This window comes from Taudactylus pleione, unplaced genomic scaffold, assembly GCF_031769625.1.
Source record: "Taudactylus pleione unplaced genomic scaffold, aTauple2 ptg000205l, whole genome shotgun sequence".
NCBI lineage: Eukaryota > Metazoa > Chordata > Amphibia > Anura > Myobatrachidae > Taudactylus > Taudactylus pleione.
Genome location: NW_028284607.1, coordinates 6,539,608 through 6,565,050, shown reverse-complemented (window position 1 = coordinate 6,565,050; position 25,443 = coordinate 6,539,608). Strand labels below are relative to the sequence as shown.

The following is a 25,443-nucleotide window of genomic DNA, read 5'->3' as shown; positions in this document are numbered from 1 at the left end:
GCCACGTTTCTTATACTTTTATTTTGGGACTGAGCTATGATGTACTACTGTAGGTCGCACTATTAAATTCCTTTTATGATATGTGTAGTCATTCACTTTTATTTGCAGTTGTAATTGACTGATCCTACTGTATATGTTGACAAATGTGCCATTATATTTATACTGGTCTAGCATGAAACTGTATATTTGTATTTGTTTCTTATTTTGTTGAGAAGTTTGAGAAATATTTTTTTTATGCAAAATAAAAAATATACATAATATAAAATAAATAAAAAAAACTGGATATGTGGGTCATAATGTACGATTGGTACGGTAACGCTCAAAAACTGTGGGGGTCGCCTCAGTGCATACCAAATACAGCCCCCCCCCCCCAACAAAAAAAACCCACTATGATAAAGTTTAGGAAGCTTAGTCCAATTAAGCAATTTTGAGAGAAGATTAAGGCTGCGTGCTTAGGCACTATACTGAAAGAGCATCAGAATGACTGTGTGAGGGTAGAATCGGTATGCTCTCTTTTAAAGCTAAAAAAACAAAACAAAAAAAAACAAATCTGCTACAGAGCCTGGGGAACCCCAAGAGACTGCCACAACTGTGGTCTAAAACAAACAAACAAAAAAAAGACGTTAATTAGAATCCTCTTCAAATAAAGGGGTCAGCTGAATCAGACCGTGCAACCCTGACACCAAGCCAGTTCTTTAGGTGCACCCAAGGTAGATTATGAAGCGCTCTGGCCGTAGATCCAAGGGGAGCAAGGATGTGTTCCGTGATTCTCATTGGAAGGACGGAGGACAATAGCTTGGTAGCTGCACGTTATCCACCCCAGACTGGGCAACAGGAAAAAGGCAGGTCAAATAGAAATGGAACATACCTGCATCCTGGAAGGGGACAACAAATATGGTAAGCCGACATAGAATGTAGACACTGTTAGATTATATATAGGATGCCAAAATGCCAACGTGATGGTAAATCATCATGGTTGAAGTTAAGCAGACCCTGGTAAAATGTTGTAAACCACATTATTAGCAGATCAGCATCTCGTGTTCGAACCAAGAGCATTTGCATTGTTGGTGTCAACTCTATTGATCCTGTAAATATAGACCAATCTATTGTCCATTAGAGAGCAAGAAACCCAAAGATTCTAGCACTTTGCGCTGAAGCTATAGGTTAACGCGAGTTAACATGTAGTTGAATTGAATTGCTCTGGGCGAGATGTGATGCTTTTGCCAGCACTGCAAACCCCGCGCCTAATTGAATTCTCCCCAAGATGCATTTTTGGTCTGCAAGTCAGACAGGCCCTGGCATGCTGAGAAGGGCTGTTTGGTGTGACTGCAGCAATAGTGTTTGAGGACACATCTATATATCATAAGGCACACTAACCATAAGGGTTGTGGATTTTTAGGGCAGGAGTGCTGAACACAGAGAATGACATATGTGCAACCAAAGCAGAGCAGTAACAGGGTGGAGCTATGCTCCATGTCCCAGCACCTTGTAGAAAAAAACCCAAAAAACATTCTGTAATGCTGTGCCATTGATGGGGAAAACCATCTGGTTCTACCCCATCGATGGTAAAAACATTCGACATCGGCCATAAACCATTGGTAATTCTGAATCGCCGATGGCCATCGCTACTGTGGGGAGCAGACCTTGCATTCAATTATATTCACAGCCCTTTCATGCTGCACTAATAGCCTGTGGTCACACCAAAGTGTAGGGGAGGCCGGGAGAAGTGTCACAAGAAACCAAAGGGATAATTAGAAGCAGCTGCGGGTGACAGAGCTGGCTCACCGGATAGAGGGGGCGCTGGCACCGCAATCTCCAATGGCAGCCCGCAGTAGCATTCAAGTGGCCACAGAGGGGTAGGAGGCAAGGGGGGGGGGTCGGAGCGTCAGGCTTGGGCGGAGATTGGATAAGGAGACGCTACCCGCAGGCGATTGGTTGGCGAGACGCTGGCGATTGTCATTGGCTGCTGCAGTGCACACAGGGCCCGCTTAGTTTATAAAAAAAAATAATAATAAAAAAACCAAAACTGTCCTTCACTGTCTGCAGCACTTAAAAATGCACTATAGTGTGGTATTTTGCGATCAATGCACATAATAGTACCCACAATTCAAATTATGCCACACAGCAGAGCCCATTCATGTTATACCACACACTGTAATTGCCCTTCCAATACATTATGCCACACACAGTAATGGCCTTTACAAATTATGCCACATAGTAGTAGTGCACGTTATAACACATTATGCCACAAGGTAATGCCGCTTACACCCCCTCCAACTCACCTACCCCTGGTGTCCCTCCAGCAGCCTCTAGTCTCACCGTGTGCCATCAGCAGTTGTGATTTAGTGCTGGGCTGCCAGCGGCTGGAGGCCAGGCGCAGGCAGTCCAGGTTGGGAGAGCAGGCTGGTCTTCAGCTGGGAGAATGGCTTATTTAGCAACCGCATGCGAGCCCTCTCGTTGGCCACGTTCCTCAACCAGGATTGCTTACTCTTCCAGTCCGAGTTCTGCTGGCTTCCCCGCTTCCTATGGCCGCTGCTGGTCTCCTCATGACCATGTCTGCCAATGCCCGGACCTTACATGGAGAACTGTAAGATCAGATGACTGGACTGTGTCCTTGGCTCATCGTGCCAGTGTTTCAACCAGTACTTGGCTGCGCAGTGTGACGTCATGATGCAGCAAAGTCTAAAGCTGCAAACACATGTAAAGATTTTCTGTCCAACCATCCAACTAGTTAATTGGTTGGAGTGAAAATCTGGTAACGTATGGGAGTAAACGATGATCAGCAATTTGCTCCTAAATGCCAGAAAACAGGTGAAAATGGTCGTCAGACAAGTTTGTTAAATGTTTGATCTAAAAAATTTGTTCAAACAACAGTTTTTGTCCATTTTCTGGCGTTTGGGAGCAAATTGCTGATTGTCATTTGCTTTCATACCTTACCAGATTTTCATTCCAACCAATCATCTAGTTGGATGGTTGGACAAAAAATCTTTACATGTGTATGCAGTATTAGACTCTGCCCGCTGAGCAGCGCTCCGTGGAGGCATATCTGCTCAGCTGGGCTTCTCAACAGCTGGACCAGCCATCTGGTCATCTGCCCTTCTTGCATTTGCCAGACCTGCAAGTACGGCCCTGGCAGGGAAGGTAACTGTTCAGTTAACTGCCATGTTCAAGCAGACGATGAGAATATGCCTCTATATATGCATATATGTAGCACAACCTAGAGCATAAATATAGTGGACTTTACTTAGCTATATTTATAACTAAGGATAGTTAGATACCAAGGAGGATAAATCCCCAAAGGTAACCGGACTAACATGACAACCCCCCCCCTCCCCCCCCCCCCGGTCCCCTTCAGCAAGAGAATAACCAATTCAGAGACCTGCTAACAAACTTCAGAGGAGATTTCAGAATTAACTCGTAGCCTGACCGAAGAGTAGGCAAGGGACGCTTCTCTGTACGCGGAGAAACTGCAGGGTACAGTATCTGCTGTAGAAAGTTGGGACACCTGGGGGCAGATTCAACTAGACCTTGTACTGACTGGTACAAGCCCTACACCCCCACTGTCTGCGGCGACAGAGCAGGTATCAGATGCAGTGTCTAGCGTGAGCGCTGGCCACCCTGTATGTAACAAAAAAAATGGGTGCTCTGGGCAAGAGAAGGGGTATAGGGGAGGCAGAAGCCTGTGAACTCGAGCTTTAACAATTAGTGCCCAGACTCCTCCAGCTCCTCCTATACCCAGTGTCCCCCATGGATAAAAGAGAAAACTCCCTGAATTGACAACGTATATAATTTAGCATTCCCGCTAGGCTGTTTCAGTAGGGCGGAAGGGCAGAAAGCACCCTGCCCTCCTGCGCGGCACCCTGCTGAGACAGCCTTGCGGGTTCTGTCTCCACCCGCAGGTCGCAGTGTCCCGCGGGTGGTCAAAACGGCGGTGCTTGGGGGCTGCCCGGCATGGCCTTAAGTGCCGGGCACGCCCCCAGCTGTGATGATAAGGGGGCGCGTCATAAAGACATGCCCCCTTTTTGGCCGCGCCCCCTTTTCGGCACGCGCAGAAGTGCCCTATCTCTAGGTCCGGCGGCCTGCCTGCTGCCGGACCTAGAGTGAACACTATAATCCCCATTATAAACAGTACATGAGGTAGTATATAAGTTTATGGAGTGCCTGCTCCTTACCTCTTCGCCTTTGGGAGACCCATTGGAGTAAGGTTTGGGTCTGGTTTGGGAACAGTTTTTCGGATTCGAATCTGAGAGACTCTCTGAGGCTTCCGTTCCAAGTCTTCTTTCTGACAAGATAGAATAATTGTCCTTAGCCATAGGAAAGTAGGAAGTGTCAAAGCCAGATACAGATGTTGGAAGGCAAACACTTAACAGTTGAATTGTCAACTTGAAGATATTTATAATGAATGTAAAGCCATGCAATACTATAATGTTTTAAGCATCAGGTGTGAGTATATACTTTGAATCAAAAAAACCCACAGAATATGACTTGCCTGCAGTGTTAGCTAATTCTGTATTTGTGGTGTTAATATGTTTTTTAGCCTTAGATATTCTAGGCAAGTGATTTTTGTTGAATAAATTAGACAATGGGTTCCGCAGATTATAATCTTCTGCATAATAGCAAAAATGTTTCAACTATATTAAAAAAAAACAATAAAACCACAAAAACACTAAGAATCAGGGCTACCCCATACCAGGAACTCGGTGGCTCTGGTTAAGCTCACCCACACTGGCCTCCACAATACCACATTGCTCCAAGGTCTACAACCTGGAATTTCACTGGTAAAAAAGACAGAATATACCACCAGGACTTGCCCAATTAGTTGTGGCAAAAACCTCCATCTTTAGCAGCTCCCATATGAACATCATGGAGCCATGCCATGTTGCTAGTTAGTGGGTGAACATTTCTCACCGACTTGTAAGCATCTTGGGGTCCACTTCTCAGTTTACCTAGTAGAGGGTAATGGGACTGTGGATTTTTATACTTTCCTCATTTACCTGGCTACTGTTCTGGATTCTTGCACATGGACTGCTCAGAGCCTCTCGCTGCTGAAATGGACATGCTTGAGCCCTAGGTGACAACACACAAGGAGGCTCTAGACCATCATCCTGCAGAGAGGACAAGCCAAATGGGTGGCATAAATTATCTTGTTGCTGACGGAAAAGAGCAAAGGAAGGCCCTAGGACATCTTCTTGATGAGTATAAAAACAGCTTGATGACCTTCGATCACAGTCTTGCCAAGAAGGCGAACCAAAGGGAAGCTCTACTTCATGGCAGATCTTCGGCTTAAAAGAAGGAGAAGTAAGGGTCTGAACTGCTGCACTGTTAATGATAAGAAAGCAAAAAAAAAAGTAAATGTTTCAGAAAAGCAAACCGTATAACTGTACACTTGCTATGGTAGATAAAAATAAGCAAGAACCCACGTGTAGGAATGCCACAGAGGCAAGGTATCCACAGGCAGTTGAGGAACACTGAGCAATGGAGCTGGACTTCTTCATGAATTTTCCAAACATAGACAAGAAGAAGAAAAAAAAAAAGAAGATACAAAGATTAATGAGCTGGAATGAAAAAAGTTAGACCCCCTCCCCCACCAAAACCAATTTGAAAAGTGCATAGTTTACTGTGCTCGATCACCTCCCACCATGGAAATTAAAACACCAAAACAAAAAAACAAATATCAATTAAGCATTAGCTGTTTATTGCAATAAGTTGTGCTAGCGGCGAAGAATATATATTCCTCTGTTTATCTACACCCAGTGATCATGTACATTAATAAAAATAATCACTATATTATGGTTAACACATCTGAGGGGACTCTAGTACCAGAAGACTTATCCTACCCTCGCACAAAGATACCACCAGGGATATACAATATTATGAACATTCCATTAACCCCATCACTGCATTTTTGTTTTCTTTTCTGTTCATACTGTTTCTGTACCTTGTAGGGTGCTGCGGACCCCCTTTTGGTGACATATAAAGAAAAATAATTCTCAATAGTGTAGACTTAATACAGAATATACCCCATTTTTACTAATTAACCTTACATACATTTATGTAAGTATGGTACCTTCTCCATACAATGAGTGATTGCACTCAAGAACAAAATTAGATGCCTAGTCAATTTGGAGGCCAAAGAACTGCTTAGCTATCATGCAAGGCACAAATAAGCTCTTCACTGTCAATTGAGTGTTTTGTTTATAGTTTCACCAAGTGCAAAGCCTGAAAGGCGATTACATATGTACAAAAAACAATTAAGACAAAACCCATATACTCTCTATACTTGCCCCTGTTCACTTGGAATAGGCTGATCTTATCTTTCAGTACTAGAAAATATATGCAAATAATGGTGTATACATGTGCAGAAGTGGTGGTTACCTGATGTCGCGGCTCTGGCTTGGCAGCCATAAATTGCAGTGTGGATGGGGTGTGGTACAAACAGATGATAAAGCAGGCAACCCATGGCGACTCCAAGTCGATATAATGCGGCCCATAGAGAAGGGCAGAGAAGAGAACACTTCCTTATTCTGCAAAAATCGTGCTGGTAATCCTATTAGTCCATGTGCAAATTGTGTCACAGAAAGTTTTTGTATGGTGGGGATTCGACTTCCAAGATTCCTTTTCCTAGTCCATAACCTATAACATCCAGGAGATGAAAGTGCAAGTACTGTGTGAAGGCCAAACATGGAGCATCCAGATGGTCTTGTAGATTTACTACTACAGCTGGAATTTGAACTTGATTCTAAAGACCTGAAGTGTGGGTTCCACTGGGTGAGGAGATGGACATTCTCAAAGGCAGCGGGCATGTGTGAGGAGAGGAAAAGGGAAAGTGTCCATTCAGATAGATGGGATGACTGAGTGTTAGGTAGGGGGCTTTTGAACATATAGTCTGGGGGACTGAACCTTATCAAGTCTGCCAAGTAACTAGGATCTACTTTTATGTGAAAAGAAACTGGGAATGTTGATGTATCACATGGACATACGGAAAAGGTGTCAGGTACGTTCCTGAAGCAAGTCTTCGGGAGAGATGCAGGATAAAGATCCATAGACTGGGAAAGACGATGGTCTCGACTCGATTTAAGGCACACATTTTCTGACCACTTTTGTCCTGACTGGGAACTTATTTTCATGTTAACACAGGAAAAAACATTTAGCAACTTCCTGGCCTGAAGCTGCACAACTCTAAAAGGAGTAACTTTCAAACTGCTAGAGAAAGGCTTTAACTTGCAAGAATTATTGCTTGGGCCAGTTAGTTTATTAGCAATTGTAGATAATTGGTACAGCAACATTTGATCCTGGGTGTATTTCTGCAAAACCATAGGCTTCATAAACTCAGTAACCATACGTCGCTCAGTCACTTTAGGATAATGAGTTTTTGAAGTTAGACTAGAAACTAGATGTTTGGATGGCAAGCGTCTATGGTCAAGACATATAGTAGGTGAGGTGTGTGCTTTGAAATTTTCACAATTCTTGAAAGTCTTTTTATTTGTCATTATGCTACCTTGGACTGGAAGGCTCTTACATTTTCTGCTTAGCTGTTTTTTCACAGGGATGCCCATGGTGACTCGAGAACTATTTCTGAGGGCACATGGAGGTTCTTCTCTCATACAGGATTGTCGTAGTGGAGGAGGAAAGCAGTTCTGTGCGTTATGAGAAAAGCGGTTGATGCCACTGGGCAAGTTTGCACTGGCAGGTTGGACACTTTTTTCATTGCAAATCTTTGGTCTTTTTGCTTCCTGTGATGTGGAGCAAGTAAGACTTTGAGGCGCAGGTCTGGTCTTATAGTTTTCAATATTTCCAGTTTCTTCAGTGACCATCTTCATATAACATGCAGATTGTCTTTGACTATCTTTGGTTAACACGCCAAGATATTGGTGATCATGTAGTGATTGTGACATATCATGCACTTTAATTTTTGAAGTATATACATTTTTCTGGGTCTTGACAAGCACCCTTTTAGGTCTAATTACACCAGGTGATTTTACAGGGGTAGACTTTGTCTCGCATTTCACCGATTCCTCCATAAGTAATGTAAACACAGGTTGGAGAACGTTTGGAACAGCTGCCTGCATACTTTGTGTTGGACTTGTATTTGGTACTAAGGATGACTCAGGTTTTTCAAGAAAGCTTTTCTGATCTAGTACTGGCGCTGACAAATATGAATAATCAGCAACATACAATAAGTTGGCTATCGAGTTTTCCTTCCTATTCGTGTTCTCAGTCGGTTTCACAGCAGAGACTGGCAAGGAAGAGGACAATGCACAGAGTGATGAGGCAGTACTTTGTACACTGTGGCTGCTGGACAAAGGGTGGGCCATATCTTCCTCTTTCTCTAAAGACAACTCATTTGTTTGTTCACTATATTTTGTCTCACTTGCACTTCGGACTACTGCTGTCGGAGAGAATAGACATGGATTACTCACCTCTAGAGGTACAGAAATGTTAGATAATATACCCAATTTAGAAGGACAAATACATTTTGAATGGTTGAGACTGGAGACTACACCAGATATTTCCACATCAGACACTTCCATACAGCAATTAGTAGCAGAGCAATTAGGAAAAGGACCTGCCGGGACTTTACATTTAGCCTTGGGGTATTCAATCAGAGGTGCCATTATTGTATCCAGCTGACTGGAAAAATGTATTACTTGCTTATGTTCATATTTTGCCCAGCATTCCGATAACCTACCCTCACAGTCTGTGTACAAATGCACTAGTTCTTTGGGTTTATCAGAAGAGACTTGAACACTTTCTGGTCCCAGATCAGCCAGAGGTTCTTCCAATATGCTTTCTTTCATCTTGATGGTTAAGGTATCTCTATGTAACTCTGGTTCTTGGGATTCCACTTTGTTGAAGCTCATAATTTCAGGGTCATCTGAGGACATTATAGCAGGTGCTTCGGTCTTTGCTAGAAAACCCAAAATATCGACATATGGTACAAGTGCACATTGAGGTACAACTTCAAGAGGATAGCTGCGTACTGTCTGACAAGGCACTTTCAAGTAATCAGATTTCAAGTTTGTTTCTTTAAGTGCTACTGAGAAATTTGGCTGGATGAGACTGGAAACCATAGGCTGGCCTTCTTTATTGGGGTCATTAGGATTATTAGTGTACGAATCATAAATTTTATTTGACATCTCAGAGTCTTTTTCTGTTCTCAAATGCTGAAGGTCTCCAGTTTTGGGAGATGTTATTATGTCATCTTTGAGTGCAGGTGTCATATCATGAAGTTGCTGTGCCCATGCAGTACTGCAGGTAAGAAATGTCCCGGTTTCATTTGATGCATTTAAACTCTTATTATTCTGTGGAATGGTGTGACATGTTTCCACCAATGTTCTACAGCAAGATTTGGAGGTTTCCTCTGCAATGACAACTTTTTTATAAATGTCCTTGTGCTCAATAGAAGGGACAATCATCACACACTGTTCTGCCATTCTAGTGTCCTGCTCTTGACCTAAAGAATCAGAATTCCCACAGCAAACAGTAGATATTTCTTTGCAATCTATAGAGGAAAAGCTGCTTGTAGTTTCTCTGCATGGAGGCTCAGAACATACCCTTGTGAGAGTAGCCGATAGACTGAATTCAGGGAGTGGACACATGTCTAAACCATCCTCCGATTTGTTGGCACAAATGAGCCCTTTATGACAATCAGTAGAGTCTCTAATGGGGGGCACATTACATTCATTTGCACAAAATGATAAAGAACATTCTTGTGTGTCAAGTGATTTGGCACCTAACAAATGTTCAGGGCATGGTGGATTTGGTTTACATGAGAGTGCCTCTTCTAAGGTCTCTGCCACTTTACTGTCTTTTTCAAGCAAAGGGTTATCAAACGACAAGGAATCAGTCTCTAAGCTATTTGATGAATCAATATCTTCCATAAAGGAGTCCACATCTTCTATACAGTGTCTTTTAGAAATGTGTGTATTTGAATGGCCCTTTTTTTGATCTTTTTCAGAGAAGACCATCTCCATTTCTTGATGGACAGTCACTATGCTCAAGTTCAAGCACCTTTCCCTTGGCACAGACTGCTGCAAGCCGTTCTCTTTAACCGAAGGCGCACCATCAACAGCTGTACTTGTATCCAGTGTTGTTGAAAGGAAAGGTGCATCATTAACTTCATTAGTGGAAGAAAATTCGGACTCTTTGCAAACAAACATTTCTTCATGCTTTACAGAGCCTCCTTGAGAATCAAGATGTTCAGAGTTTGTCTTGGTCAAAGCACGAGATGTATGATGAAATGGCAAGTGTTTATCCTCAGGGCACATTAAGGATTTTCTCTCATCCGTCTTGTAGGCTGAACACAGATGGCTCATGGACGTAAATGCAGAACCTTCTCCAAGAACATGTCCATCAGAAGTCCAATTAGATGAGGTCTGGGGCTTTAAGGCCACCGTTACACTGCACATTTCTGAAAGCTCCCCAATAGACCCAGGTTTTCCTAAATCTGGGGACTCATTTCTGTTAGTTTCAGGTTGCAGATTACTCACTCTTTGATTCTGCTCTGAATGTAAAACTTCCCCAGTGCCCATGGCTTCCATACCTGCAGTGTCATCATTCAGCTTGTGCAAAGAATCAATCACAGTCTGATCATCTACAAAACACAAAAGAGAAGGTATGAAAAAAACAAAACAGATTAATCATTACTTCTCAGTCATCTTCTCCCCAAGGTGTACAACAGATCCTCCTACCCTGCTCTCAGAAGCAACACCTGCTCCTTGCATACATTGCCATCTTTGCTGCTCTGTAGGCTACTGGTGGAAACAGTTATGCATCTAGTCACAGAGACAGATGTCTACGCCAGAAAAATCTTTCCAGAAAGCATGTTATTATTTCTGCTTCCAGGATAGTATGTCTGTGTATCATGTCATTTAAGTATTCCCCATCAGCGATTTTCTGCCCAAGGTTAAAACAAATCAAAAACCAGATACAACACTAGTTTGGCAAACACCATAAACACCAAAAATAGACCAGCCATAAACAAAAAACAAGTACATAATAAAACAATACAAATTGATACAGAGAATCTAGGATATGCCTAAGCAAAATGCTGGCTGAACATTACTACAAAAAAAAAAAAAAAAAGACTGGCATCTCTGATACCCATGTGGGTATAATATGATATAGTGAGCAGATCTACTATGGCACTTCTCTGTAAAACATCCCAGATAACACTACCTGGAGAATGCATACGTGCCATGTTGAAAACTTGCAGGAGCCTGGACAAGAACAACATTTTCCAATTAACCTTTATAAAAGGTGTTAAACAGGCTGACAATAGATATTTCTTTGCAATCTATAGAGGAAAAGCTGCTTGTAGTCTCTTTGCATGGAGGCAGAGAACTAAAGCTCCCAAATTAGCATTTATTATCCAGAAAAGACAATTTTTAGAAGCTTTTCGTTCAGGTTGCACTATACAACAGGGTAATATGTTAAAAAATGTAAAATTAGAAGTTCTGCTGTACCTTCTATATGTAGCTGGGTGGGAAACTCTGGGTGAATAGTTATTTCAAGGAAATCTGCGGTCATCTGCAGGGCTGAAGTTTCTATCTGGAATAAAAGGTATAATATTGCCATTAACATTGTAGACCTTATTTCACACGATAAAACGTACAAAAACAGGCAATAGGAGCTATTCAATTCAGCGTGCTGTTAGGTCGACTATAGGATTTCTTCTCGCACCCTCCTGAGGGGAGAAAATTGACTAAAGTGCCGGCTGCAAGGCTGTTTATTGGCTTAGCACGGCGCTAACTGCCTTGCGACTGACACTTTAGTCGGAGAATAACTGTTGTCGCGACTAAAAGCCTGACTTAAGTCAGACTAGTCGAACTTAACAGCGTGTTGAACTGAACAGCTCCCTCCCAGTGCTATTAACAGTGCACTTAATTGAATCGGCCCCGTAGATTTAAGATTATATAACATGAGTAAAACTTAACTGGATAAGGCAACACACATTAGGCAAACTAAACTTGCACTGCAAACAATGTATCTAGATGAATTTGTTTTTGCTGACCAGCTAGGTACACTGGACACAGATGCCAATTTTCATATACGACCCATAAAGAAGCAAAATTATAAAAACTGCATGGAGACAAAATTCATATATCTATATAAATAAAAAAAAAAAAGGCATGGTGTCGGTATGGGTGGAGGTTTTCATTACATCAGGAAAACTGCGCCTGTGTTTCTAACTTGGAGACCAAAAATTGGTCTTGGACACCTCACTTTAAGGAAAATATCAACATAATAGTTTGTAGTTATGTGCTGCGTCTATTAACTCTGGCAAAAAGTTAGAAATGCAAGAACCTGCGCCAGAATGCCCCACCTTTACATAAATGGAAGTTTTCTAAAGGACACGGCTGATATTGAGATCTATCCTTATACCATTTAAAATTTGGTCCATAAATATAAGATTTGGGATTGTTGGCGTCAGTCTTGTTTTGGTTTATACCAAGACAATGATGGCTGCTGACATACAGTAGAATCTCAGAGATGCCTTGCACACTAGAATTGTGGCTCCTGTGCCACTTTGGTTTTATTGTATTTGAGGGATAAGATTTTACTGTCACTCATGTTTCTTATTTAGGACTCTTTTCTCTCTAAATAGCCTATTCCTTTTACTATGGAAAATGCACTGCTATTTTACCCAAATCTGTACTGCCTGTTTATATCTTTTTCTGCTGTTTCCTGGTTTGTCTTTACGTGTGAAATCTATAAAGAGAACGATTTAAAAAAAAGGGAAAAAAAAAATAAAAAAGTATGGCACAGAGCACACTAATGGTGCATACACACGGTCAGATTTTTCCTTCAGATATGAACGATAACGATTTAAAAATCGTTCAGTCGTTCATATCTGAAGGAAATCTGACATATCTGACATGCCTGAACGATGGACGATGGACGATCAACGATGCGCGTTCCCGTTTGTCAGATAACGATATCTGACATCTGATGGGTTTGCAGTCAGACTTGGACGATTCCATTCATTTTAATGCAGTCAAAAATCGTTCAATCGTTCAAAACTTTGGTAAAATCGTTCAAATCGTTCATCTGACAAATCTGACCGTGTGTACGCTCCATAACAGTGTACGTGCACCAATGTTGATTCAGCAATTAGAAATGTGAAGGGGTGCTCACTCTGTAGATTGCAACCCATAGGGGAGAGGAAAGGAGCGCAGCAGAGGCACAAGGGATAGGGAGTGGGCAGATCTGGTAACACAATGAGTTTGCCAAAAGCTTGAGAGAGCGTGGGGCGCTTTAAACAATTTCAAAACATACTGAATGTGCAAAATGTATAATTATCACTTACTGACTCCTGGAGTAGTAATCTTGGAGAAGAATTAGAGATTTCCATTGGGGCCACGCTTTCCAAAGCATCCAACATTACAGCAGAGTTTGACATAAATACTCCGCTAGAGTCTTGGTTCCTAGTATAAGTGGCAAGTTCTGATGTGTGAAAAAGCTCAGTAGTCTTGACGATCTTACTTTGTAGTAGGAGTCTCTCCTGCTCGGTAAATTTATGAGCTCCCTGTTCTGGACAACTGAAGTTTGAAACTGGTTTTGGACCAATTTTTAGTTCATCGATGAGGTGCATATGCAGTACAGGCCACTTGCATCTGACTGTACAGTTTAAAGAGGAATGAAAAGGATAAAGCTGGGGCAGCTCCAGAACATCAAGTTCCATCATTATGGCATGTGCGGTAGAGTGTCAGTTTGCAAGAACTAAGGAGAAACAAACAAAAAGGGTATTAAATTAGTAAAAGCTCATGTGGAACTGTGCATCTAAACTAGTTACCTTCCCTCGCTCTACTCCTGTCATGATCGTTATATTTGAATTAAGGGGGCTATTAAGGTTTCCATGTGTAATTCAACCCTAGAACTCAAAGTATACCCCTCAGCTAAGCATGAACTGCATGAGTTTGTAGGAAGAATCAACCCCCTAGCCTTAACCTTTGGCACACACTAGGGTTGACAGCATGATGAATGCCCCCCCCCCCCCCCCCCCTTGGGCTCGGGCACAGCGGGCCTGGGGGTTACCCATCCCTTGTTGTGCTAGGGCAGACAGCCCAGTGATCACACCCAATGCAAAAAAGTCTTACAAAATTATTTTTATTTAGAATTTATTACCCAAGGAAGTCTGACATTCAACGCAGTACATTAACAAACAAGGGTGAGAGTGGTCTCTGAGGTGACTCCATGACAGCAAAACAAAGTTAGACAACATTGGTCCATTGTGACCTGAAGCTAGGTGACCGCTGGGATCTGCGCTAGCAGAACATAACTAGGTGAAACGTCCGGACTACAGAAGTTGAGCAGCCATCCCCACAGCGCTAATCCCCTCCTGTCTGCCCGCCCGGCGGCTGCCTCCCACACTCCCTCCCCGCAGCTCGGCTGCTTGCTCAGCTTCCTCCCCCCGGCGTGTGTGCAGCGCTCCGTACCCGGCTCTCACTCCTCCCATCCTGCCTGTCGCTCTCCCCGCTCTGCCCCTCACTTTCTGGGACGCTCCATTTCTCCATCACAGTCTCCTCCCGACTCGAGCGGCGGTAGCGGTGCTGCGTGACCTCACTTCCTGACCACTCCACGCGTCACTTCCGGCGGTGCGTCACGTGTGTCAACTTTGAAGTGCTCCCCGCCGTTGCCGGTGCTTCCTAAGTTCTCGGTAACCCGCTGACCACGGCCCGGCGTAGCGGCAAAGTCGACAGGTGACCGAATAGCACGTACGTCCAAAGGATAGCCCCGGCCCCCACACACCACCCCATCATCTCCATCCCACTGTATTCATGTAATGTGACCAGTGTCATGTCTGCCCTTTCCCTGTCTCCGCAGGTCGGGCCCACCATGAGAACCAACAGAGTGTACAAGCTGGTCATCCACAAGAAGGGCTTTGGGGGCAGCGGTGAGAACTGAAAACTATATATTACTTGCTGGCCACCTACCACACTGGGGGATGTATACCACAACCAGGTGCTCCGTGCATTTGATGGGCTGGGGTCAGCAACCCTGGGGTCAGAGATCTCTGTTCCTGAAGGGGGGGAATGGTTTGGGTGACAGAGCTATCAGTGTCGGTGTGTGACCAGGAATAATCAGGGTGATAAAAGCTCATCTGTATAAAAATGATCAATCTGTTTTCAGTGCAAAGTTACAGCAACCTATTAGTCAGCTCTCATCAGTCTAGTGTTAAGTTACATATTGAAAGCAAGCGGATGAGGGGCTACTGTATCTGTATTACGTATCCTTGATTTCTAAGGAGCTACAGTGGTCTACTGCAACAGCAGTGGTGGAACTAGAGTGTGGTTGGCCCAGGTGCAAGAAAATGCCTTGGTCCCCCCCAATCAGTGCCCCCAGTAGTAGTCCCCCCCCCCTATGCAGTGCCCCCAGTAGTCACTCCCCCCATACAGTCCCCATAGTAGCGGCCACCCCTCCTATACCGTGCCACCAGTAGTGCCCACCCCCTTATGCAGTGCCTGTGTCCCGTACACACACAAAAATCAACTTACCTGAATCCCCGCTCCTGCCGATGTCTGCTCCTCCTGGCCCGCTCTGCATTATGGGAGAGACGTCATGATGGCGGTGTGTTTGTTACTGTGTAGTGCGGATCACTCTCACTGCGGTCTGCACTACACTTAAATACTGGGGGACACTGGCAGCGGCTATGGGCCCTTGCACCATAGCAGGCACCGATGAAAGCCACTGGCTGCACCGACTGCTAGTTCCGCCAATGTGCTCCAGTGGCTAGACAGTAGGTAGAACGGTACATTTATATTCGGGGACCTACAATATAGATACACTAATTGCCAACATGAAAACAAACGGTTGCAAGGACTCTGCTGTTGATAAAATAGAGCTGAAATTCGAATTATGAGAGGGCAAAGCTAAGGCTAGAGGAGCAAGGGTCGCGAGGAGATTGGAGATTATAGTGTTTATAGTAGCACCCTGCACCTGTCACAACCCATGCAGTTCCTCTTTCCTGCCTGGGGTGTCGCTCTCTGCTCTGGTGCTTCTAGCACACTCAGCTGTTGCAACAAACTGCTCAGACACAGACCAGAATGTGCTAGAAGCACGAGAGCAGAGAGCGACACCCAAGGCAGGAAAGAGGAACTGCATGGGTTGTGACAGGTGCAGGGTGCTAGAATGAACAGTAGATTAGGGTGCATTTTTGTGGGAGTAGCGTAAGCTTTAATAAAGAGATACTTTCAGAGAGTGTATGAAGGCATTTCTAGTTACTAAGACATTAATTATTTGTTGTTTTTATTAGTATATACATTAACGATACTGGATCAGAACCTCTATACACACCTTCCTATACCTTCTAATGTCCTGTCTATACCTTCTAATGTCCTGCCTATACCTTCTAAGGATGATGCTAATTTGCGTACGCAGTCATACCATAAATAAAGACTTAGACGTGGAATCTGTGGTTCCAAAGCACAAGTGATATTCAGGTAAAAGTTCAGACAGTTACACGCAATTGATCAAGACACAATTTAGGCGCAAAAGGAAATTATACAGACCGCAAGTACAGTATACATACGCAGGCGCTTCCGGACCCAGAGATAGGCATCAGCAAGAGACCCCTCGTCATTCAACATTCAGCACGAAGACTCAGAACCAGCGTTCGTGCACTCATATTTATACCCCCCCAGAATAAACAGGACAATAGGGAAGTCTGTTGCTGATATCATTGGTTCCCAGGGGTGAAGCATCTGTTACAGCACATTTAACAGGCTGGTTCAAACAGACTCTCCCTGCCTCTAACAGCTGGGGGTCTTCCTCTTCACGCCTCCTGCAGCATCCTAACAGTTTCTAAAATATACATTTTGTTGCTTGTAGGCTCTGCGATCCATAACTCGAGAATGCATGATGCGATCTCCCCACCGATAACACCGGAATACTGTAAAAAGGATGCGCATCAGTACAACTCCAAACATGACTTGTTTAGCATGTATAATACCTTAGTTATCAAATATCTTTATTTCTTAGCATTTTAACTAACTGAACCAACTTAAGTCATACACTTTAAAGCTTATTAAACCTTATGTGTGGATATGTAATGTGTGGGTATTGAGGGTTTGATATAAGGACATTAGTTAACTCGGGGTAGATGCATGCTCATAAAGCTAATAAAACAGCGGTTTCATACAAAGTCCTATGCATTCGCTAATATGCGACTAGTTAACAGTACTATTGTATGTATTAATGTGCGTATGGGAAATGATGAAAAATGCAATCGCATGGTGCTATTAGTATTATCGCCACATGTACTAAAATGTGAGTTTATCTAAAATGGTGCTTAGGCGGCCATTCGCAAAATGGCGTCTTGCGATCTCATTTTCAAGATGGGAGTCTTGTGGCCATTCGCAAGATGGCGTCGCTGCGATTAAATTTTAAACTGAACTTGTCCTAGCCAATTATTCAGCTTCGACAGTCCACCCTTTGATAGCAAACAACATGCTATCACAATCTGCTATTAGAATTTAATTTAGGCTTACATTTACATATTATTTGGTATTATTATGGGATGGCACAAGGTGGTTCTTTATCCATCAATAATGTGTCTCTTGGTGGGGACATAAAACTACTACTATACGCACACCGCGAATCTTGGAAGATCATGTGAAAGGTGTGGGAATGCACCAGTCTTATAATAGCAGTCTTGAAGGGGAATTGAGACTTTACATCATCTGAGGTGTTCTATGAATAACATTTCAATAATACATTCTATGCATGTCTAAATATAATACATCAAACGATTGTATTTCCTAGTTCAGGGTTGTAATGCATTTCTATATTTACTTCAGTATACATATTGTCATTACTGACCACCATCATAGTTTCATTCTTTCGTTTCACTTTGTTTCTACGTTTTCCACACTTCAACACAATAGGAACACACCGGACGCATATGCCAATTATTATGATGACAATCAGTATAAGGATTAACAATTTGCCTATGCTGGTGATCACTTCCTGGACCCATTCCCCTAGACCTGAGAACCATTTTACTGGGTTCAGCCATGACACCCATCCTTCTATCTTTTCCCCTACTTCAGCCACTGAAGCGTTATGGTTTTTGCGAAATTCCCACTTTAGCTGCAGAATTTCATCCATCTTCCGGTCTATCACCTCCTTAGGGTCGCTGGTATCATTGGTGACATAGGTGCAACATTTTACTCCAAATTGGGTGGCCAATGTTACGCAATACCCTCCAGTAACAGCAGTTAAATAATTCAACACTAGCTTGTGTTGCACCAGTTCTTTCTTGTACGCTTGCAATTCTCTCCCTGTATACCTGAATGTGTCAAAGTACATCTCGGTGATATTATCTATTAGTTTTGCAAGTTCCTGGATATATCTAAAATTTTATGTACCCCGAGCGATCCTGGTGGGGTCCAATGCGACCAGAACTTGAAAGTCAGTTGTCTCACTGATTAACTGAGTGGCTTTATGTATATCACCAGGTACCATATTTCTTTTGCCTCTGTGTTCATATTGTGTGTGAAGATATGGTGACAGTGTGTTTTTATGTATACCCAGAATTTCAACATGTGTGAGGGTCATAACTTCTGGGACTACTCTTCCCAGGTAACACAAACCTTCGGAACTCGGGGAGAGCCATTTATACGCTTTTCTTCCACAGATGAAATATACATTATCAGGGAGAACATAAGGAATGGTATGCATCATTATCATTAAGCACATTTCCCTTGCAAACAATCCTATTTCTGGTTCTTCCATCTGGTACATGCAAGTTTCTGGCTGTATTATTTTAGCACAATAACCATTTGGCACCTTACCAATAATTTCTTTGGTGGAACTCAATGTATACCGATACCTAAAATGTTTCCCACCAGACTTAATGGAGCGCAATAGATCATGGTTTATGGACTCATTATCAGCTCTTTGTGAGAAGGTCATCGTCTGATTATTCCCCGTCACTTCCCAACTCCCGGGTTTATTGGGGTTGGTTATGTTTAAACACAAAAGTGATCTACTTGGAATTGATAGAGTTTGAAATGAGGTGGTTTGGATGAGAGGAATTTTCCATCCAATGTTTTCCCTTTTTGTAATTCTAAAATTTCAGTGATATTCAGCGGGAATGGCACCAACCCTACGTTATGCTGTCCCTGGGGCACATGTGAACACACCCAGCAATCAGTTTGATTTAACACTTTGCCTACCATGCTATGATAATCCTCTAGAGGATACCCACCCCAGTACGGATTATATTTAGGTTGGCACCGTTGGATACAGTTCTCATCAACTAGGGACCAACAAAGCTCACAAATACAGGAATCTTCAGACGATAACCCTCCACACCTTCCCCGAGTATCCGGAATGACAGCTCTTTTAACAATAACAGTACTAAGATTGGAAAGACACTCCCCTGATTGGCATTGCACTCCTCCTGATTCCACTCCATCAGCACTGCCATCAGCTCCCGTTTCCTCAATCGGTCCCCCATCACAGACACTGGATATCCCCGGACTGACCAGGATGGTGAACACTCTAAAAGAGAATATGAAAATGAACACAGCAGGCCCATCCATTGTCACAACAAGACCTGCAAATTTCTCTCAGTTCAGGTATCTTACTACGACCTTTTCAATCCTCCCGGAACAAGCTCGCGAGCGACAGATCCATGCTATCACCTTTGTCTCCTACTTGTTTCTCCACCGGTTGATTGACCTTTTTGCAGTGAGTGGAATGGACCCAGGTATCTCTCTCGGCCACCTTCAAAGATGTAGTACTCGTCAGAAGCACCTCGTACGGACCTTCCCACCGATCAGTCAAACAACCTGAACGCAAGAAATTTCTGATCATTACATATTCTCCTGGTTCAACATCATGACAGTTCGTTTCAGGCATATCATTAGACAACAATTTCAGTTTCTGCTGCTGTTGCTTTAACTGCTTACTCATTGATATAAGATACTTCACAGTTACCTCGTTGTTACCCTTTAGATCTTCCTGTGAACTTATAATCAAATGAGGTTGTCTACCGAACAATACAAGGAAAAAGGATAATCACACCTGAGCGCCCCCAACACAATTAAAAGGATATGAAAATTACTTATCTTCAGTTATTATATCTATTCTTCTGAAGTCTTTTCCAATGATTCATTCACATAGAAAAGAAAAAATAGAAAATCTAGTGCAGACAGTTTCCACAATATAATAACATTGGAGGGAAAAAAAACTTTTTGTAATGAGAAATTTTCCCAATATGGTTATATATGATGTACTAATCCATCAAAACAAGTTTTAAGACAATATTTTAATATATATAAATAATACACAGCCCCAACACATAGATTATGGGGTTAAAATCACAAAGAACATAAATACAGAAACTTTTGGTGAAGTTGGCCTCATACCAGAGTCAGGTAAAAAATGAGCCTGTAGTAAGCTTAAGGGATAGATAGAAACAACCCGGGATCCACCTCAGCTACCTTCCAGGGACGTCTTCCACACAGGTCTGGATAGAATGCCAACTGCAATCCCCCTATTCTCAGCCAACGCGTTTCTACCTCTCCGGAGGTCTTTCTCAAGGCAATGGGGGTCCTATTGTTACAAGCCTCCTTATATACCCCTATCAATTAATATCCTGATATGTGGGAGGAGCCAACTCCATTACAATAAATATACATAAATGTACAATAAAAAATGCCTAAACTTTATATTATCTTATACTACCTACAAAAACAGTGATCTCGTTATTTAAACAGAAGGAAATTCATGTTTTATCATCATCCCAAAAAAGAAAAAAAAAAAAAGAAAAAACCCGGAAGTTAACGGACCCGCTACTTCCGGTCCGCGCTCCCACAGTAATATAGTCTAAAGTCCATAAATCCATGTGGGTCCTGTGTCCTGTGCAGCCCATAATGGTATCCTCCTTCCCCTGTCTCTTGGTTCCCTGTCATCATGAAGCCGACACCAGAGACGGAAACCGGAAGTGATGTCGCGGCAATATGGAAACCGGAAGTTGATACTCCAGAGTCGCAAAGCATCTTGGGATATGTAGTTTTTATATCCCAATAGTCCGTTTATGTCCCAGATAGATCTTAAGAATAATTATAATGTTCATAGAACATTCCTAATGAATAAGAATACATAAAAAATCATCTTAGTTACTGCAAAACACATCAGTACCTTTTAAAATATCAAGACACAACCCCCAATAAATAAATAAATAAATTAAAAACATTACTATAGTAAGAACATCAATAAGAAAGATATGGGAAATAAAAAAAAGTGCATATTGCATATAAAGAATCTATAATTATTCTAAAAAGCACTTTATTTCAAAATCCTTGTTTAACCCTTGTGGATAGAAAGTTTTAAAAGTATAAATAGAGTGCATCTCCGATTTTGCTAGTTCTTTCGCTAGATTATTATTTCTCCAATTTCCCTTTATTTGTTTTAAAATACCAAAGACCTTTATCTGTTTGATGTCACATTGATGGGTTTCTTTAAAGTGCATTGATAGTGCATGTGTTACCAGGCCTTTCTTTATGTTCCGCAGGTGCTCTGCTAACCTTATTTTTAGAGGTCTGGAAGTTCTCCCAATGTAGAACATGTCACATTTACAACCTATATAATAAATTACATTCTTAGAGTTGCACGTAGTAAAATCCTTAATAATGTGACTAATGCCCTTTATCTGTACCTCTGTACACTTCCTTTCTCCTTTAACAGTCTTACACATTGTGCACTGGCCACACCTATGGAACCCCTTTGTGGAGATCTTTCCTTTTTCGATTGGTGGAGAAAGTGCGCTCTTTACAATCCTATCTTTGATACTTTTGGCTCTTCGATATACGAAATTAGGTTTTTCTGGAATTAAGGGTTTCAATATTGGATCACCTCTCAAAATAGACCAATGTCTTCCTATAATTCGTTCTACCTGTTTGTATTGTGAATTATATTCTGTAACAAAAGATAGATTAATGCCATTACCCCCCCTTGTTTTTAATTGTTTATTTAATAATTCTTCCCTTTTCAAATTATTGCACTTGGTCATAGCTTTCTCTACCTTATTTTTATTGTACCCACTTCTTTCAAAACATTGCACCATACTAGCAGCCTGTTCCTTAAACACTTTATCGTCTGAACAGTTTCGTTTAAGTCTTTGTAATTGACTGTTTGGAATAGAATCCAACCAATTATATACAATTATTAAGCATGAACTTGGCTTAGAGGCAGTAACGGTGTTTTTAGAACAGAGCAATCTTGATTTGGAACTCCAGAATTTTTTAAAGAAAGGGATAAGTTTTATTCTGGAAAATAATTATTTCCATTTTAAGGATTGTTTTTATTTACAGAGGGTTGGCACAGCGATGGGCACCAGATTCGCCCCGAGTTATACTAATATATTTATGGCCATGTGGGAAACCAGACATGTGTGGAATAGTGAATTCGGGGCGAGTCTGGTGTCCTGGGCCAGATATATTGATGATATTTTATTTATATGGAAGGGAGAGCGTCAAGCACTGGAGACCTTCTGTGAAGTTTTAAATCAGAATGATTATAATATTAAATTATCATTTGAAATTAGTAATATCACTGTCAATTTTTTAGATTTAACTATTTATGTCCAAGATGGAAAATTATTGACCCGTAATTTTATAAAACCCACAGATTCAGGTGCATATATAGAATCAACCAGTTGTCACCATTCTAATTGGTTGGATTCTATTCCAAACAGTCAATTACAAAGACTTAAACGAAACTGTTCAGACGATAAAGTGTTTAAGGAACAGGCTGCTAGTATGGTGCAATGTTTTGAAAGAAGTGGGTACAATAAAAATAAGGTAGAGAAAGCTATGACCAAGTGCAATAATTTGAAAAGGGAAGAATTATTAAATAAACAATTAAAAACAAGGGGGGATAATGGCTTTAATCTATCTTTTGTTACGGAATATAATTCACAATACAAACAGGTAGAACGAATTATAGGAAGACATTGGTCTATTTTGAGAGGTGATCCAATATTGAAACCCTTAATTCCAGAAAAACCTAATTTCGTATATCGAAGAGCCAAAAGTATCAAAGATAGGATTGTAAAGAGCGCACTTTCTCCACCAATCGAAAAAGGAAAGATCTCCACAAAGGGGTTCCATAGGTGTGGCCAGTGCACAATGTGTAAGACTGTTAAAGGAGAAAGGAAGTGTACAGAGGTACAGATAAAGGGCATTAGTCACATTATTAAGGATTTTACTACATGCAACTCTAAGAATGTAATTTATTATATAGGTTGTAAATGTGACATGTTCTACATTGGGAGAACTTCCAGACCTCTAAAAATAAGGTTAGCAGAGCACCTGCGGAACATAAAGAAAGGCCTGGTAACACATGCACTATCAATGCACTTTAAAGAAACCCATCAATGTGACATCAAACAGATAAAGGTCTTTGGTATTTTAAAACAAATAAAGGGAAATTGGAGAAATAATAGTCTAGCGAAAGAACTAGCAAAAGCGGAGATGCACTCTATTTATACTTTTAAAACTTTCTATCCACAAGGGTTAAACAAGGATTTTGAAATAAAGTGGTTTTTAGAATAATTATAGATTCTTTATATGCAATATGCACCTTTTTTTTTTATTTCCCATATCTTTCTTATTGATGTTCTTACTATAGTAATGTTTTTAATTTATTTATTTATTTATTGGGGGTTGTGTCTTGATATTTTAAAAGGTACTGATGTGTTTTGCAGTAACTAAGATGATTTTTTATGTATTCTTATTCATTAGGAATGTTCTATGAACATTATAATTATTCTTAAGATCTATCTGGGACATAAACGGACTATTGGGATATAAAAACTACATATCCCAAGATGCTTTGCGACTCTGGAGTATCAACTTCCGGTTTCCATATTGCCGCGACATCACTTCCGGTTTCCGTCTCTGGCGTCGGCTTCATGATGACAGGGAACCAAGAGACGGGGGAAGGAGGATACCATTATGGGCTGCACAGGACACAGGACCCACATGGATTTATGGACTTTAGACTATATTACTGTGGGAGCGCGGACCGGAAGTAGCGGGTCCGTTAACTTCCGTTTTTTTTTTTGGAATGATAAAACATGAATTTCCTTCTGTTTAAATAACGAGATCACTGTTTTTGTAGGTAGTATAAGATAATATAAAGTTTAGGCATTTTTTATTGTACATTTATGTATATTTATTGTAATGGAGTTGGCTCCTCCCACATCAGGATATTAATTGATAGGGGTATATAAGGAGGCTTGTAACAATAGGACCCCCATTGCCTTGAGAAAGACCTCCGGAGAGGTAGAAACGCGTTGGCTGAGAATAGGGGGATTGCAGTTGGCATTCTATCCAGACCTGTGTGGAAGACGTCCCTGGAAGGTAGCTGAGGTGGATCCCGGGTTGTTTCCATCAATCCCTTAAGCTTACTACAGGCTCATTTTTTACCTGACTCTGGTATGAGGCCAACTTCACCAAAAGTTTCTGTATTTATGTTCTTTGTGATTTTAACCCCATAATCTATGTGTTGGGGCTGTGTATTATTTATATATATTAAAATATTGTCTTAAAACTTGTTTTGATGGATTAGTACATCATATATAACCATATTGGGAAAATTTCTCATTACAAAAAGTTTTTTTTCCCTCCAATGTTATTATATTGTGGAAACTGTCTGCACTAGATTATCTATTTTTTCTTTTCTATGTGTATGAATCATTGGAAAATACTTCAGAAGAAAAGATATAATAACTGAAGATAAGTAATTTTCATATCCTTTTAATTGTGTTGGGGGCGCTCAGGTGTGATTATCCTTTTTCCTTGTTTTGTTTAAATTGCTCTTGAGAGGTAAATTGGATGCCCTCTCTAAAAAAGGATTCAACTAGAGCAGCCGAGGCGCAAAGTATATCACCTAAATCCCCTTTTAATTTGTCTACCGAACAATATTTCAAATGGGGACAGATTCAGAGGAGGTCTAGGAGTGGTTCTTATGCTATGTAGGACCAATGGTAAAGCTTCTGGCCATCCTAGTCCAGTCTCTGCCATGATTTTACTTAGCTTATTTTTAATAGTCCCGTTCATCCTCTCTACCTTGGCACTGGCTTGCGGTTGGTAGGGGGTGTGAAGTCGGCTATTAATACCCATCAGCTTACACATATTTTGAAAAAATCACCTGTGAAATGGGTTCCCCTGTCACTCTCGATGATCTTAGGGATACCGTACCTGCATACAAATTCCTGAACTATTTTCTTAGCAGTAAATGCAGCAGTATTAGTGGCCGCTGGGTAAGCCTCAACCCAGTTAGAAAATACGTCTGTGCACACTAATACATACTTAAGGTTCCTGCAGAGTGGTAATTGGATGAAATCAATTTGTATCACCTGGAAAGGTCCATCAGTCGGTGGAATGTGGGACGGTTCGGTAGGGATCGCTTTCCCTATGTTCTTTCTCA

General features: G+C 41.6%; 2 protein-coding genes across 9 annotated transcripts in view; one reads left to right on the top strand and one right to left on the bottom strand.

Annotated features, from left to right (window-relative positions):
- PRR14L (proline rich 14 like) overlaps positions 1–14,679 on the bottom strand; it is a 60,978-nt gene extending 46,299 nt beyond the window's left edge. The window contains exons 1-7 of one of the 4 annotated variants that reach the window (XM_088477888.1): positions 14,439–14,679; positions 13,310–13,722; positions 11,466–11,550; positions 6,376–10,594; positions 5,421–5,486; positions 4,995–5,319; positions 4,173–4,282 (exon numbers count right to left, since the gene is read on the bottom strand). In XM_088477888.1, the coding sequence (XP_088334014.1) occupies positions 4,173–4,282; positions 4,995–5,319; positions 5,421–5,486; positions 6,376–10,594; positions 11,466–11,550; positions 13,310–13,687 (5,183 nt within the window). In that variant the 5' untranslated portion in view covers positions 13,688–13,722; positions 14,439–14,679. Of the gene's footprint in view, positions 1–4,172; positions 4,283–4,994; positions 5,320–5,420; positions 5,490–6,375; positions 10,595–11,465; positions 11,551–13,309; positions 13,723–14,127; positions 14,307–14,438 lie in introns of those variants that run through there. The other 3 variants (XM_088477885.1, XM_088477886.1, XM_088477887.1) reach the window with 3 other exon arrangements.
- DEPDC5 (DEP domain containing 5, GATOR1 subcomplex subunit) overlaps positions 14,356–25,443 on the top strand; it is a 125,709-nt gene continuing 114,621 nt past the window's right edge. For 2 of the 5 annotated variants that reach the window (XM_088477891.1, XM_088477889.1), the window contains exons 1-2: positions 14,359–14,717; positions 14,827–14,896. In XM_088477891.1, the coding sequence (XP_088334017.1) occupies positions 14,839–14,896 (58 nt within the window). In that variant the 5' untranslated portion in view covers positions 14,359–14,717; positions 14,827–14,838. Of the gene's footprint in view, positions 14,718–14,826; positions 14,897–25,443 lie in introns of all 5 variants that reach the window. The other 3 variants (XR_015879234.1, XM_088477890.1, XM_088477892.1) reach the window with 3 other exon arrangements.